Raw genomic sequence first — 14,685 nt, forward strand, 5'->3', positions numbered from 1 at the left:
CATTGGTATTTTCTTCAGAGGATTTAATGTGTGCAGACTATATGGTATTCCATAGGCAGCGTAGGATATATATCGGAGCGCGGAGTAAAAAGATATATAAATACAAGGAAAGGATAGAGTGTATATTCTCAACAATATCTATTTCCAATATAATACTAATAGTTTTAAGATGAATTACTCGTAGTTAAAAAACATCTTTTCATTCTTCCCCGGCGCCTTTATCCAAATTACCGCGACAAAGCAATGTCATCAATTCTCATAATCATCTTCACAGTCTCAGCAGCAAGCTCAATCGCGCTGGTGCTCACCAACAGAGGCTGCAAGATGTTCTCTTCCGTAATGTCATCCTTCACGCCTCCACTGCGGATGCTGACACCAGCGTTGTGCTGGCCCTGGGCATGGCGATGCCGCAGGTCCGTAACCACCCGGATGGAGTTGAGACCAGCGTTCTCAGCAAGGGTAGTCGGAACAACCTCCATGGCATCCGCAAATGCCTTGAAGCAAATGGACTCTGTACCAGTCAACTCGCGAGAGCGCATGGCCAGCGCATGGGCAACTTCAATTTCGGGAGCACCACCACCGGCAATGAGCGCGCGTTTCTTCACCAAGCAACGGATGACACAGAGGGCATCGTGCAGCGACCGCTCAGCCTCATCCAAAATCAGGTTGTTGGCACCACGAGCGACGATCGAGACGGTCTGGTTAACGGGGTTGACGGGGGCCTTGATACCGGTGATCTTGGCATAACGAGCGCCGGATGCCTGGACTTCCTCAATAAGGTCGGCAGTTCCCAGCTTGTCCTCTGTGAAGGAGTCAATGTTGGCGACAGGCTTGCAGCCAAGACTCTTGCACAAGAACTCAACCTCATCGCGTTCGATGTCCTTGATGGCACAGATTTTAAGACGGGAGAGGAAGTGGAGAGACAGGTCATTGACGGCGTCACGGAGGATGGATTTCTGGATCAAAAGGACGTTGCACTTGGTCTTCTGGATTTTCTTAACCATGTTGAGGATATATTGGCGCTCTTCCTTAAGGATCTTGTCCATCTGGCGGTAGTCGTTCACGACAATCTGGTTTTCCATCTGCGAAACATTCCGTTAATATCTGTCAAGTGGACCACGCGGGAGAAGTATAGCATACGTCAGGCTTGGGCGGGCTGAGCTGGAACTGAATCAATCCTATCCGGGCCTTCTCAATTCTTGTGGGACCACCACTGCTCTTAATAACGGGCTGGTTCAACACCAGACCGTCAACCATCTCACTGTCTTCGATGGTACCGCCAACCTTCTTTACAATCCGGATATTCCGCAAGTCGACATTTTCAGCCGTCTTAGGATCCACGACCTTGAGGACCGAGTCAACAGCCATAGGCCCCAGAAGACCTGAGTGTTGCGAGACGATCTTCGAAGATAGCGACGTAGATGCGGCTTGGAGGAGGGTAGAGCGATCCATCAGGTTAATCGGCTTGGACATATTGTGCAGGATCTCGACAGCAGCAGCGGCAGCTCTTTGGAACGACTCGGAGATGACGGTAGGGTGAATACCCTTGGACAACAGACGCTCAGCGGCGGCCAGGAGACTGCCTGCAATAACGACAACGGAAGTTGTTCCATCACCAGCTTCCACATCCTGAGCAGCACTCAGGTCAACCAGCATCCTAGCAGCCGGGTGCATAACGCTCATATCCTTCAACATAGTGTTTCCATCGTTGGTCTGTGGGCGGTCAGCGTCGGGGTCGAGTGTGGATAAGGACAGATTGGGGTTCGTACGATGATAGTGTTTCCCTTGGGTGTTTGGATCTGTACACCATTAGCATTCACCTTTCAAAAGAATATCAAATGTAATTTTCAACCATACCATCTTATCCATACCCCTAGGACCCAACGACTGTATCCGTGTTAGCCCCTCATTCACCGCGAACCATTGACTCTGAACAAGCGCACCGTTCTAATAGCATCGGAAACAGCTATTTCACGTCAGTAACCATAATCCCCAGGTTCTCACACAGTTGCCCATACCTCTTGCTGCCAAAATGTTGGACGTCCGCACCGCCATGGGCTTCTCCTTGTCCTGCCAGATTATCAGATTCGGCCCACACGTAGTATTTCTCCCCGCAGAACAAACGCACCTTGAAGGAGTTGTTTCCAGGGGGGCCCTGGGAGACTGCGGTCGACATTATGAAGAAATGTCTGGAATACAGACAAAATCCTTAACAAGAAAAGAGAAGAGATATAAAAAGCGTGGATGTTATGGCGTAAAAATGGTCTGGCGGCGGGCGCTGCAGAGGAATAATTTCTTGGGAGGTGCTCTCCAAAGGCGGTGATGATGCTTGGCGCTACTCTGGAAGCTCTCGCCGCCCAACAACGGCAGAGCTCAACCGTCATCACATCACCGACCTTGTTTCTACTACTGCTATCATCCCTTTTTACTTCTCCGTATTACTTCACTCACTTCTGCAGAGGAACCAGGACTCTTCTTTATTCGCTTTTAACTTCGATACCCTAGAACACCTTGCTGTCTCGCAGCTGACTGTCACCATGCCTAGCGCCACGGGAGAGAGCTGGGAGAAGTACAAGAAGAACTTTGCGGATGAGGAGGAACCTGAGAAGAAGATCACACCTCTCACAGATGAGTATGTGCTTGATTGTGCAGCGCTTGCGATGGGGGTAACTTTGAGAACGCGGTGCTGATTGATCACAGCGACATTCAAGTACTCAAGACCTACGGTGCCGCACCGTACGCGACCGCATTAAAGAGACTCGAAAAGCAGATCAACGAGAAACAGGCGAGCGTGAATGAGAAGATTGGCATCAAGGTATTATACTCTGTCGACGTGAGCTCTGGGATAGGTCTGATGTACGTGGCTAGGAATCCGACACCGGACTCGCACCTCCACACCTTTGGGACGTTGCCGCAGACCGGCAACGTATGGCCGAGGAGCAGCCCTTGCAAGTCTCTCGCTGTACAAAAATTATCCAGGATGAAAAGGATTCGGATAAGAGCAAATATGTCATCAACGTCAAGCAGATTGCCAAGTTCGTTGTCAACTTAGGGGAGCGCGTGAGTCCTACGGATATCGAGGAGGGCATGAGAGTTGGGTATATTCTTTCTTTCTTCGTGATATGATAATGTGCTAACAATGCCAGTGTGGACCGTAACAAGTACCAGATTATGCTGCCGCTCCCTCCGAAGATCGACCCCAGCGTGACCATGATGACCGTCGAAGAGAAGCCCGACGTTACATACGGAGATGTTGGGGGATCGAAAGACCAGATTGAGAAGCTGCGGGAAGTCGTCGAGATGCCATTGCTGTCGCCCGAACGTTTCGTCAACCTCGGTATCGATCCTCCCAAGGGCGCCCTGCTTTACGGACCCCCCGGTACCGGAAAGACACTCTGTGCTCGTGCAGTCGCCAACCGAACGGACGCTACATTCATTCGTGTTATTGGTAGTGAACTGGTTCAGAAGTACGTTGGTGAGGGTGCACGGATGGTTCGAGAACTCTTTGAGATGGCACGGACCAAGAAAGCATGTATCATCTTCTTTGATGAAATTGATGCGGTTGGTGGTGCTCGTTTCGATGACGGAGCTGGCGGCGATAACGAAGTCCAGCGTACTATGCTTGAGTTGATCACTCAATTGGACGGTTTCGACTCGCGTGGTAACATCAAGGTCATGTTCGCAACCAACCGGCCTTCGACTTTGGACCCTGCCCTGATGCGGCCCGGTCGTATTGACCGTAAGATTGAGTTCTCCCTTCCCGACGTCGACGGTCGGGCCAACATCCTTCGAATTCACGCCAAGAGCATGTCGGTGGAGCGCGACATCCGGTGGGAGCTTATCTCTCGACTCTGCCCCAACTCCACTGGTGCTGAGCTGCGGAGTGTTGCAACAGAGGCCGGTATGTTTGCCATTCGCGCACGGAGAAAGATCGCGACGGAGAAGGACTTTTTGGCAGCGGTGGACAAGGTCATCAAGGGCAACCTGAAGTTCAACTCGACGGCGACGTACATGCAGTACAACTAGACATTTTTTGCATGGACGGATGTATGATGATATTTAGTATTTAGTGGATTCATAATACTCAAGGCTTCACTAAGACCAGTTGAGTAGATCACGTGCTGTACCCCGTAACCCCAGACATTGGATCTTAGCAGTACTACTATTAGTATTGGGACTCCGGAATTGTGTCGACGGTATATTCCGGACTCTTGCCGGCTAAACGAACACCGACCACGTGCCCAGAGCCCGTCTAACCAATCAACAATTCCCGGCTGCCCGAGGATGATTACCACTGCACCACCCATGATTGGCTGTCTCGGCCCCGGTCCTCCCCGTCGGCAAGTGAGGAAATGTTTATGTCAGCCGGCTTTCGCAGTGGCCGCCAGAAACGGATGATCCGAAGTGCATCTTCGAACCACGAGCCTTCTCTCCTACCTGCCTTACGGTCTTGTGTGTGTCTCTCTTTACTCAATTGTCTCCTCTCCTCTCCTCCCAGGCTCATAGGAAAGCGTTTCTCTCTTTCTTTTGATCCGTCCGTCATCATGAGCTCCCTGGGCTTGCGGAGCCTAGCTCCCGCATCCAAGGTCGGTTACCACCCCTCCCTCGTTTCATCGCATTGCGATGGTTTAAAACATCAACTAACTGCCTGTCTATAGTTCTCCCGTACTATTAACCAGAGACGTCTCTTCTCCTCGTCCCGGCCTGCAGGTATGGACATTGAGCCTCGCAACGGATCTTCGCTTTCCCGCAGGAACTAATCGAATTTCACCAGCCCGGATATTTGGCAACCCCAACAACCCGCTGCGCGCTAAGGAGGCCAATGGATACATCTCTGACAAATACCCCGTGATTGTAAGCTGATACCGGTGTTTTGGTTAGTCTCTGGGGATATCAGGGTTCTAACGGTGTGCAGGACCACGAGTACGATGCCGTCGTTGTTGGTGCTGGTGGTGCCGGTCTGCGTGCGGCTTTCGGTTTGGCGGAAGCTGGCTTCAACACTGCCTGTGTTTCCAAGCTTTTCCCTACCAGAAGTCACACTGTCGCTGCTCAGGGTGGTATCAATGCTGCTCTTGGAAAGTAGGTGTCCGCGCATCAGAACCTCGGCATTTGAGATCGGCGCTAACGTAGGGTTTTCTCGGCACACAGCATGCACCAGGACGACTGGAGATGGCACATGTACGATACCGTCAAGGGTTCCGACTGGCTCGGTGACCAGGACGCCATCCACTACATGACCAAAGAAGCCCCTGCTTCCGTTCGTGAGCTTGAGAGCTACGGTTGTCCCTTCTCGCGTACCGAGGATGGACGTATCTACCAGCGTGCCTTCGGTGGTCAGTCCAAGGAGTACGGCAAGGGTGGTCAGGCCTACCGTTGCTGCGCTGCTGCTGATCGTACCGGTCACGCCCTTCTGCACACCCTCTACGGCCAGTCTCTCCGTCACAACACCAACTACTTCATTGAATACTTCGCCCTCGACTTGCTGATGGAGGACGGTGAGTGCCGCGGTATCATCGCCTACAACCAGGAGGATGGTACCCTCCACCGTTTCAAGGCTCACCACACCGTACTTGCCACCGGTGGTTACGGACGTGCCTACTTCTCGTGTACCTCCGCCCACACTTGCACTGGAGACGGTATGGCCATGGTCGCCCGTGCTGGTCTCCCCAACCAGGATCTGGAGTTCGTCCAGTTCCACCCGACTGGTATCTACGGTGCCGGATGTCTGATCACTGAGGGATCTCGTGGTGAGGGTGGTTACCTGCTGAACTCGGAGGGTGAGCGTTTCATGGAGCGTTATGCTCCTACCGCCAAGGACTTGGCTTCACGTGATGTTGTGTCTCGTTCGATGACCCTGGAAATCCGTGAGGGCCGTGGTGTTGGTCCCGAGAAGGACCATATCTACCTCCAGCTGAGCCACCTTCCCGCTGAGCTCCTGCATGAGCGTCTGCCCGGTATCTCCGAGACCGCCTCGATTTTCGCCGGTGTCGATGTCACCAAGCAGCCCATCCCTGTCCTGCCCACCGTCCACTACAACATGGGTGGTATCCCCACCAAGTACACTGGTGAGGTCCTGACTGTTGACGAGGGCGGCAAGGACAAGGTTGTCCCTGGTCTGTACGCCTGTGGTGAAGCCGCCTGTGTGTCTGTCCACGGTGCCAACCGCCTGGGAGCCAACTCTCTTCTTGACCTGATCGTTTTCGGTCGTGCTGTCTCTCACCGTGTCCGCGACATCTCCAGCCCTGGCCAGCCCCACAAGGAGCTGAGTTCCGACGCTGGTGCTCAGTCGATCCAGGACCTCGACTTTGTCCGCAACGCCGACGGTCCCCAGACTACCTTTGACATCCGTAACGCCATGCAGAAGTCGATGCAGTCGGACGTCAGCGTCTTCCGTACTCAGGAGAGTCTGGACGAGGGTGTTGAGAAGGTCACCAAGGTTGACTCGCAATTCGACCAGGTTGCTACCAAGGACCGCAGCATGATCTGGAACTCGGACTTGGTCGAGACTCTTGAGCTCCGTAACTTGTTGACTTGCGCGTACGTACCCTGACACCCTGATAGAAAGAAAAAGACACACTGACCATTATAGTTCGCAAACCGCTGTTGCTGCCGCTAACCGTAAGGAATCCCGTGGTGCCCACGCCCGTGAGGACTACCCCGAGCGTGATGACGAGAACTGGATGAAACACACCCTCACATGGCAGAAGACCCCTCACGGCAAGGTCGAGCTGGGCTACCGTGAAGTCGAGGCCGAAACCCTGGACACTAACGAGTGCAAGCCCGTGCCGCCGTTCAAGCGTACCTACTAAGCGCGTTGCCAGGAGAGCGAGTGTTATAGTTAATGATGCATGGGTGGAGCACGTTTCACGTGGTAGCTTTATTTTTGGCTACAAAGAACAAATTCCATTGTGCCATTCCGTTGTGCCGACAGGGATGTCATTTGCCAACCCTGTCCGTGGTTTAGTGGCAGGTGATGGACTCACGAAGGATGAAGGCAAAAGGCAAAAAGAGGACGCCATGCAAAATTCTGACTTTGTTTATTTGTGTTACTTTATACTTGTATATCCATATTTCCTTCCGCCATGTTATGTCTTATAGCAGTTTTTGTCATTATACAATTGGAGTTTCATCGGAGACCTTACGTCCCGTAGACTATGGTATCACAAAGTACAAAATTGCAAATACACGATCAACAGCCACCGCCAGATCTGCTGATCCCTCGAAAGGAACGTCAAAACCCGAAGAAATACCCAATCCGGCAACCGAGATTTACGCTCTTTGTCTCTCAAACAAAAAATAGCCAATGACCCGGAAATTGGCAACAAGTACAAAGAGAATATCAAAACATCCTTGTTCGCCACGTTGTAACCCTGCCACCGTTTAGTTTCCAATTCGTTTCAAGAACAAGAACAAGACAAGGGAGAACAAGAAAATGGCAGGCCAGTCGAGGTTTGATTTGAGGTTCCTCTACATCTCACTACCGTCTCTTCTCTATATTCAACAGACACCTACTATTCTATCCTTCCGATATTATTCACTTGATATTTAACTCCGATTCATGTATGAATGAAAGATGCTGCCCCATGAAACCCTCAAACTGGTAAGATGAACACACACGGCTGTCTAAATCCGCAAAGCTTCTATACTTGCTCAGCGGGGGATTTTAATGGTTGTTGCTCAGTTAGTCCGTGTGATACGGGTGTTTGCCTGGATGAGAAGGCTTCAAATCAGGGTGAGAATACAAGTTTCTCGAGTGAAAGTGAGAGGTCGAGTACTTCGACAGCGACGACAGGGAAGATGAATGAGCCGTTGATAGGGACGACAACGGCGACGGCGACAGCGGCGCCTATGAGTGCAGATACGGGGAAGAGGAAGGGGGGAAGTGGTGCCATGAATATGCATGTGGGTGCAGCGACTGGAACGGGGACGACAACGCAGCCGCAAGCTGGGACCATTTGGTCTATTCCTGGTGGTATTTCAGGGCCGTCGCCAAGGCCTGCATTGTTGGGGACTCCGTCTCGTCCGGATACTGTCACGACTAGTGCAGGAAACAGCAGCACCAGTCCGAACACAAGCACTAGCACAAATCTCAGCATCAGTACAATATTCCCCTCTAATGCAACCACATCCTCAACCTATCCAACCGAACAAATCGAATCCGCAACCTTTAGCTCCGATTCCCGTCCTAGCACATCTTCCAGCAGCGATAACAACAAAGCCCTAATAGGTGGCGTCGTGGGCGGTATCCTCGTATTGGGAGTTGTACTAGCAGTCATCTTTGTATTATTCTGCCGATGCAAGAAGAAGAGGAGGAGGAGGAGGAGGTTTACATTGTTGGCGTGGCATGGGCCGCAGCATGGTAATGATCGAGAGAAGGGGGATGCTATTACTGTCACTGCTGCTGGGGTTGGGTCTGGGGAGAGCCTATCAGGTGAGAGAGACTCCGACTACCATGTTTAAGAGATGAGGTAGCTAACTTGTCAGCAGGCCCTACAAATTACAACCACACCCAATCCCATACCCAACCAACACCCATATCCACCACCCTGCCAGCCACAACCCCTAACGCAAACACGCACACCCCAACGTCAACAACCCACCTCCTCCGCACCCCAACCCTAATATCCCCAGCACCCTCATTCACATCTCCATCTCTAGAACGGCGGCATCGGCATCCTCTCTCCCCAATCCCATCTATTCCATCAAACCCATCCCTCCACTCGACCCTAAGCTCGAAACATGATATGGTGATGAATATAGAGCAGGATTTGGGTGTTCATCCAGCCCTAAGAGGACCGAATGTAGAAGCAGAACGGGCGTTGGACACGGGGATAGTGACAGGAACAAGGACAGACCCAGAAACAACTCCCGAACTAGGCGACACGGGCTTCTACCGCCAACGCGCCGAGCTAGCAGCATACTCCCAAAGCGAACTAATCAACATTCCGCATGAACGACGCCGCCCTATCTCTATCCCTAACCCTGTTGCTGACTCTCTTTCCCCAAAACCGTCCTCTTCCTCTCCTGAAAACCCCCACAAGCCCAGCGGTGGCACGAAAATAATAACCTCCGACGGCGTCCTCCTGTCCGCCAATTTCGAGCGTTTTCCGGGGTGCGAGGACTATGCTACTAGTTTCACGCAGTGTTTTGAATGGGGTGGGGTTGATGAGAAGAGGAGGGAAAGTGGTGACGGTGGGGATTTGGGGTCTTGATTCTGTTTCTTTGATCTTGCATGTTTATTGGTTTGAGGCCTGAAGCTTTGCGAAAATACTAGACGCTAGACTCTTCTTTGTACGCGGTGTTGCAATCATTGTCCCATGTCTGTTGTCGAGAAAAAGATATATACTAATCATGATCATCAACTTTTATTCAAATGCATCATCCAATCATCCTTATCTGAAAAGTAAGTTACAGCAACTCCTTAAGCACAGAAGTCTGCTCGAGAACAGCCCTTTTACTCGTCCCCCCAACAGCATCCTTCAGCTCAACCGCCCGCTCATAATCCAAACAGGCCTGAACATCATCATCGAATCGCGCATCAACAGTCTTCAACTGCTCCAACGACAGCGTATCCATAGGAACACCGTGCTTCTCACCCAGCGCAACAACACGGCCAGAGATGTGGTGGCCCTCGCGGAAGGGAACGCCCTTGCGGACGAGGTAGTCTGCGATCTCGGTGGCGAGCATTTCGGGGGCCAGCGCGGCGGTCATTTTCTCAGGGATGGTGGTGAGGGTGGAGAGGACGCCGGTGGCGATCTGGATGCTGTCGCCCAGCGTCTTGATGTGGTCGAGGAGGGGCTCGACGGATTCCTGGAGGTCTTTGTTGTAGGTTGTTGGGAGGCCCTTGATGGTAACCATCAGGCCGGCCATTTGGCCGAAAGCGCGGCCGGCCTTGCCGCGGAGGAGTTCTAGGCTGTCTGCGTTCTTCTTCTGGGGCATCAGGGAAGAGCCGGTGGAGTAGGCGTCGGACAGACGGACGAAGCCGAACTCCAAGCTGCTGTAGATGATGAGATCCTCGGCCCAGCGAGAGATCTTGAGCATGAACGAGCTACCCCACTGCATGGTCTCCATGGCAAAGTCACGGTCCGCAACGGCGTTCATCGAGTTGTAGAGCAGACCCTCGAAGCCCAGCTCCTTGGCCATGCCCTCTCTATCGATCTGGAACGGGTTACCTGCAAGCGCACCAGTTCCCAACGGACACTTGTTCACCCGACGAATAACCTCGCGCAACCGCTGCAACTCACTCGCAAACGCCGTCGCATGCGAGAGCAACCAATGACTCCACCGCACCGGCTGCGCCTTTTGCAAATGCGTATACCCAGGCATGATATACTGAATCTCCGCCTCCGCGCGGGCAGTAGAAACCTTGATCAAATCACACAACCAACCCTCGACCTTCCGCAGCTCATCCCGGAGCCATAACCGCATGTCAGTTGCGACCTGCTCATTGCGCGACCGGCCGGTGTGCAGCTTTCCGCCAATCTCCTTGCCGATAATTTCAGAGAGACGGCGCTCGTTGGCGGTGTGGATGTCCTCGTCGTTTTCCTTGACAAGGAAGGAGTTGGTGCTCCATTCCTCGGCGATTTGTTTAAAGCCGCGCTCGATCTCGGCGAATTCATGGGCGCTCAGAATGCCGGTTTTGGTGTTGGCGCGGGCGAAGGCGATGGAGCCGGCGATGTCTTGTTTCCAGAAGATGCGGTCGTAGGGGAGGGATTCGTTGTATTGGACCATGAGGGGGTCGAGGCCCTCTGATTGTAGTTAGCAATGGCGGGGGAGGGGTAACCAGGTCGGAGGCCACAAAGTGACCATTAGCAGTAGGGGAGATACTCACGGGTAAATCGACCTCCCCAGAGCATGTTCTCAGCAACCTTAGGAGCACTCATTTTGATATCTTGAATTGGTGAATTGGAGCAATTGTATTGGGAGGAAGAGGAAGAGAAGTCGAGCAGTGAGTCAAGTCAAAGGTCAAGCGGGTGTGCGACATCGGGACGCTAACCGCATTGGGAACACTTATATGGTCACCAATTATCAATTCCCCGAGCCCTTCTCCAGATGCTCGGCGCTGCTCAGGGATATTGTGATGACGATGATAGTAAATGTTAATGTACAAGACCCACGAGCTTTCCCCAAGTCCCTCTTTCAGTGTTCAAGCTGCAGACATATACTAATGGTAAAGTAACATCCCCTTCTACGGTGGCTATTCCGCGGGCTTCAAACTGCGCAAAAGATATTAGCACGTTTCTCTACTTATAAAAGAGTGTCTGATTCTCCCGTAATGCCTGTCTCTGCAATTATACAGCGGCTGCATGGGGTATCTGTTGTATGATTCCTTCCCCCTCTTGAGGGTGTCGATCTGTACAGGAAATTCGAGTAGGGATATACGTCCACTAAGCTTTTATTGAAACCTGAATGCGCTGCACAAACCACGGTTTGGCTGTGCGGGCCGTCAAGGAATCCACTGATACCTATGGGCGATCTCCTCAGCTGATTCTATTCAACCTGCGGCTCTGCGACGAAAGAGGTGGAAATATGTCAATCCCGGCACAGTTAGTGGTTGTACACCGGGATACAGCACACTACCGATCTCCACAGTCAGGTTTATCAATCTATATTGATTCATCATTGGCTTGCCGACAGGCGGTTTAGTGGCCGGGGCGTTGCGGTTGCAGTTCGTAATTTGAGCCTCGTGTTGAGTGACAAATGAAGTCTCATCGTGGGCAGGTATTATTACGATACCACCGGAGATCCTTACAGAGTACGCGTACTCTGTAGAAAAAAGCTTAGCGTGAATGAATATGTAGATTAAGCGAGGTATGGCTATTGTCTTTAAACGAGATGCACGCCCCTGACACAGCCTTGTTGGCATTGCATACATAGTATCCTTGAAGAAGACCGTGATCCAAGGTCGCCAATTTTTTTTTATCATTGCAGGAACCTCAACCCATAATGATAGACAATCTGATAGACAATCCCTGGCTTTCTATGGCCACGGCCCGATTCGTATCGCAGCAGGAAGGCCAGCAATCGAAAAAGCACTCCAAGTCAAGCAAGCAGGTAACATGAACACCGTCAAACTGTGCTGAATATGTACTAACCCAGTATCAGTCAATCATACAAGGTCTCAACCACCTTTACGCCCCACATGACTTTGACAAAAATCCAAACTACGTCGAGTAAGTTTTTCTCTGGTAACAATCCATGGCACACTGAACTGTAGCCTAACCAAGGAAAGCATCATTGCCGTGCCCGGCCTCGGGTCGGATATGACATATACATGGGTATCGAAAGGCGTGCACTGGTTGCGTGACGAATCCATGCTGCGAAAGACCATCCCTAAGGCAAGAATATCTGTCTTTGGCTATCGGTCCCAATGGTACGGAAAAGATGCCGTAGAGAATCGGCTGTCGACAATCAGTCGCGATCTTCTCGATGCAATCAAGATGAATCGACGCGAATCCGTGCGTCAGCCTTTCAATAATTTGGATGCAATGCCAGAACTGACAGCTGCTCGACAGAAATACAAAGACAGACCCATTGTCTTTATTGGACATAGTCTCGGCGGGCTGGTCGTATCGAAGGTCTACTCTGCATTCGCAAAATACATGGTGAACCGCAATGAGCTGACAGCTGAGGCAGGCTGTTACAACAGCAAAACGAGAGGCCGACAGCTTCAAAGGAGTCATCGATTGTATCACGGCCTGTGTTTTTTTGGGAACGCCCTTCCGTGGCTCCGGGGCCCAGCATTTGGCAAAAATCATCGGGATGGCGGGCAGTGCCGTGGGACAAGCCAGCGATAATGATCTAATCCGAACGCTGAAGCCCAACTCCCAAGAGCTTCTTGAATTGGCGGATGAATTCCTCGCGGATGTGGGCAAGGTACAGATCGATGTGGTGTGCTACTTTGAGTTGGAGAAAACAAACGGGGTGGGTATCTGTCTGAATATACTTTTTGTCCCAGGCCACTAATGAACGCAGATGATTATCGCCGACGAGAAATCGTCGACCTTTGAAGGCAAGCCTCGATATTCCTGGGCTCGCACGCATTCGCAAATGAACAAGTTCGACGGGCCCAAGGACGGACATTACCGCCAGTTATCTGGAACCCTCAAAGAATTTGCCAACCAGTCTTTCAAGAAAATTAAGCTGCGACGGGATGGTGAGTGTGCCTCGTAAATTGTCCTCTGTGTATTTAATGAGCTTGCTACTAAAGATATTAATTATTTACAGCCGTCAAGCGAGAAATGGTGGATGATGGCCATGTGGAAAAAGTCCTGGATGCCTTAGAAGTAATTAACCCTAAAAAGGACCTGGAAACGATTCGCCGTAGTAGGGGATTCGAGAGAGGAATAACATCTTCATGGATCCAAATGAGCCAGCAGTATATGTCATGGAGGGATGAGGACTGCTCTCACAATGTCTGGATTTGCGGTGGTGCTGGCAAAGGCAAGACCATGGCTGCAATGGCGATGGTCGAAGACCTAGGCTGTCAAGCTGGGCGAGAGCCCGAATCAATGACAATGGGGTATTTCTTCTGCGATGAGCACGACAAGGACAAGAGTAATGCTTTGAATGTCTTAAAGTCACTTTCCTGGCAGCTGCTGAAAGCCCGCAAAGACCTTGCTCGCTACTTTTTTGGAGAAGAGAATATCTCAAAAGGCGCGGCGCAAAACGGGGACGCGGAGTACGAATTCGAATCGCTGCCTAGAGTGTGGAAGTGTCTCCAAGCCGCGCTGAGTGACCCGTCGGTGGGAACAGTTTTTTTCGTGGTCAACAGTCTCGATCAGATTGAGTCCGAGTCCCGACGGCAGCTGTTGAACAAAATCGTCTCATTCCGGCCTGTCATAGCAGACGAGGAAAACAACCAAACTGGACCATTTATCAAGTGGTTATTTCTTAGTACTTATAGGGATGACATTCAGGAAGCACTTCGTGGCTCGACCATTCTCAACATGGACGATGGTAGTCATTCGGACAAACAAGACGATGATCTCCGAGCGTACGTGAACAGGAGGGTCGACCAGATCATCAGTCAAAAAGGGTATAGTCGGCCACTGGCATACTTCATCAAGAGTTATATCTGCCTGCGAGCACAAGGGAAATCAAACTATGACTGGGTAAACCTGGTATGTCTGGAGCTGGAGAATGCAGCGGTGCCCCATTCGGCTGTCAGATGTCGACTGGAGGAGTTGCCTACCGACCTCTTTCCGATGTATGACCATGTTGCGTCTAGAGTAAGAAAGCACTTATCTTTCTTTTTTATGGTGTATCTCGGAGATATGGAATGATGCTAACTAGGGATCTAACCCAGGTACTCAAGAACTCTGACCTAGAAATTGAATGCTCCAAAGATATTCTGCGATGCTTACTCCTTATACACTGTCCTCCAACTCTTGAAGAACTTGCAGTCATAGCTGATCTTCCAGAAGAAGACAGGGAGAGCCGAGAAGAATTGAAGAAGCATGTTTTGCGATGTGGTGCTCTGACCACGATGTTCGAAGATGGTCAGGATGTCAAGGTACAACTCAGTCATCCTTCTGTGCGGGAATTCCTGAAGTCTAAAACCAATGACTGGCTTTCCATGGGATCCGAGAAAATACAGCACGGTGTTATTGCATTGCGGTGCTTTGACTACGTTCTCGCTGTTGTCAAAGAGAGTGAACAAACAGAGGCCGAGGAAACCGAAGA

The 14,685-nt window shown here is 51.3% G+C and overlaps 6 protein-coding genes across 6 annotated transcripts; 4 read left to right on the top strand and 2 right to left on the bottom strand.

Moving 5' to 3' along the window:
- Window positions 1-124: 124 nt before the first annotated feature.
- On the bottom strand, window positions 125-2,276 carry EURHEDRAFT_413338 (chaperonin-containing T-complex subunit CCT4). Its single transcript, XM_040782145.1, has 7 exons — window positions 2,129-2,276; window positions 2,019-2,070; window positions 1,944-1,966; window positions 1,858-1,887; window positions 1,770-1,799; window positions 1,141-1,713; window positions 125-1,082 (listed from the first exon to the last, which is right to left on the bottom strand). The coding sequence occupies exons 1-7, from the start codon at window positions 2,174-2,176 to the stop codon at window positions 228-230; spliced, it is 1,611 nt and encodes a 536-aa protein (XP_040638215.1). The 5' UTR covers window positions 2,177-2,276; the 3' UTR covers window positions 125-227.
- Window positions 2,277-2,371: 95 nt separating this feature from the next.
- On the top strand, window positions 2,372-4,125 carry rpt1 (proteasome regulatory particle base subunit RPT1). The gene is made up of 4 exons (XM_040782146.1): window positions 2,372-2,632; window positions 2,701-2,815; window positions 2,869-3,098; window positions 3,147-4,125. Exons 1-4 carry the CDS (start codon window positions 2,538-2,540, stop codon window positions 4,024-4,026), a joined length of 1,320 nt encoding a protein of 439 aa, XP_040638216.1. The 5' UTR covers window positions 2,372-2,537; the 3' UTR covers window positions 4,027-4,125.
- Window positions 4,126-4,343: 218 nt separating this feature from the next.
- On the top strand, window positions 4,344-7,260 carry EURHEDRAFT_413340 (succinate dehydrogenase [ubiquinone] flavoprotein subunit). Its single transcript, XM_040782147.1, has 6 exons — window positions 4,344-4,586; window positions 4,659-4,710; window positions 4,775-4,854; window positions 4,916-5,079; window positions 5,149-6,537; window positions 6,590-7,260. Exons 1-6 carry the CDS (start codon window positions 4,545-4,547, stop codon window positions 6,807-6,809), a joined length of 1,947 nt encoding a protein of 648 aa, XP_040638217.1. The 5' UTR covers window positions 4,344-4,544; the 3' UTR covers window positions 6,810-7,260.
- Window positions 7,261-7,550: 290 nt separating this feature from the next.
- On the top strand, window positions 7,551-9,464 carry EURHEDRAFT_539170 (uncharacterized protein). Its single transcript, XM_040787360.1, has 2 exons — window positions 7,551-8,431; window positions 8,488-9,464. The coding sequence occupies exons 1-2, from the start codon at window positions 7,606-7,608 to the stop codon at window positions 9,210-9,212; spliced, it is 1,551 nt and encodes a 516-aa protein (XP_040638218.1). The 5' UTR covers window positions 7,551-7,605; the 3' UTR covers window positions 9,213-9,464.
- Window positions 9,409-10,883, bottom strand: EURHEDRAFT_378404 (argininosuccinate lyase ARG4; the record flags this gene model as incomplete). The annotated part of the gene is made up of 2 exons (XM_040779069.1): window positions 9,409-10,748; window positions 10,832-10,883. The coding sequence occupies 2 exons, from the start codon at window positions 10,881-10,883 to the stop codon at window positions 9,409-9,411; spliced, it is 1,392 nt and encodes a 463-aa protein (XP_040638219.1).
- Window positions 10,884-11,790: 907 nt separating this feature from the next.
- On the top strand, window positions 11,791-13,563 carry EURHEDRAFT_94735 (uncharacterized protein). The gene is made up of 6 exons (XM_040787702.1): window positions 11,791-12,054; window positions 12,106-12,173; window positions 12,233-12,458; window positions 12,516-12,578; window positions 12,637-12,924; window positions 12,976-13,563. The coding sequence occupies exons 1-6, from the start codon at window positions 11,947-11,949 to the stop codon at window positions 13,171-13,173; spliced, it is 951 nt and encodes a 316-aa protein (XP_040638220.1). The 5' UTR covers window positions 11,791-11,946; the 3' UTR covers window positions 13,174-13,563.
- Window positions 13,564-14,685: the final 1,122 nt, after the last annotated feature.

Source organism: Aspergillus ruber, assembly GCF_000600275.1.
Source record: "Aspergillus ruber CBS 135680 unplaced genomic scaffold scaffold00016, whole genome shotgun sequence".
Lineage (NCBI taxonomy): Eukaryota > Fungi > Ascomycota > Eurotiomycetes > Eurotiales > Aspergillaceae > Aspergillus > Aspergillus ruber.

Coding starts and splice junctions, on each gene's coding strand:
- EURHEDRAFT_94735 (XM_040787702.1), top strand. CDS start 11,947: ATGATAGACAATCTGATAGACAATCCCTGGCTTTCTATGGCCACGGCC. Junction 12,174..12,232: donor AAAAATCCAAACTACGTCGA/GTAAGTTTTTCT, acceptor AACCAAGGAAAG/CATCATTGCCGTGCCCGGCC. Junction 12,925..12,975: donor AGTTGGAGAAAACAAACGGG/GTGGGTATCTGT, acceptor TAATGAACGCAG/ATGATTATCGCCGACGAGAA.
- EURHEDRAFT_413338 (XM_040782145.1), bottom strand. CDS start 2,176: ATGTCGACCGCAGTCTCCCAGGGCCCCCCTGGAAACAACTCCTTCAAG. Junction 1,800..1,857: donor CTAGGGGTATGGATAAGATG/GTATGGTTGAAA, acceptor AATGGTGTACAG/ATCCAAACACCCAAGGGAAA. Junction 1,083..1,140: donor TCAGCCCGCCCAAGCCTGAC/GTATGCTATACT, acceptor AATGTTTCGCAG/ATGGAAAACCAGATTGTCGT.
- EURHEDRAFT_413340 (XM_040782147.1), top strand. CDS start 4,545: ATGAGCTCCCTGGGCTTGCGGAGCCTAGCTCCCGCATCCAAG. Junction 4,587..4,658: donor GCCTAGCTCCCGCATCCAAG/GTCGGTTACCAC, acceptor GCCTGTCTATAG/TTCTCCCGTACTATTAACCA. Junction 4,855..4,915: donor CTGACAAATACCCCGTGATT/GTAAGCTGATAC, acceptor AACGGTGTGCAG/GACCACGAGTACGATGCCGT.
- rpt1 (XM_040782146.1), top strand. CDS start 2,538: ATGCCTAGCGCCACGGGAGAGAGCTGGGAGAAGTACAAGAAGAACTTT. Junction 2,816..2,868: donor ATGAGAAGATTGGCATCAAG/GTATTATACTCT, acceptor GTACGTGGCTAG/GAATCCGACACCGGACTCGC. Junction 3,099..3,146: donor GAGGAGGGCATGAGAGTTGG/GTATATTCTTTC, acceptor TAACAATGCCAG/TGTGGACCGTAACAAGTACC.
- EURHEDRAFT_539170 (XM_040787360.1), top strand. CDS start 7,606: ATGAACACACACGGCTGTCTAAATCCGCAAAGCTTCTATACTTGCTCA. Junction 8,432..8,487: donor GTCTGGGGAGAGCCTATCAG/GTGAGAGAGACT, acceptor ACTTGTCAGCAG/GCCCTACAAATTACAACCAC.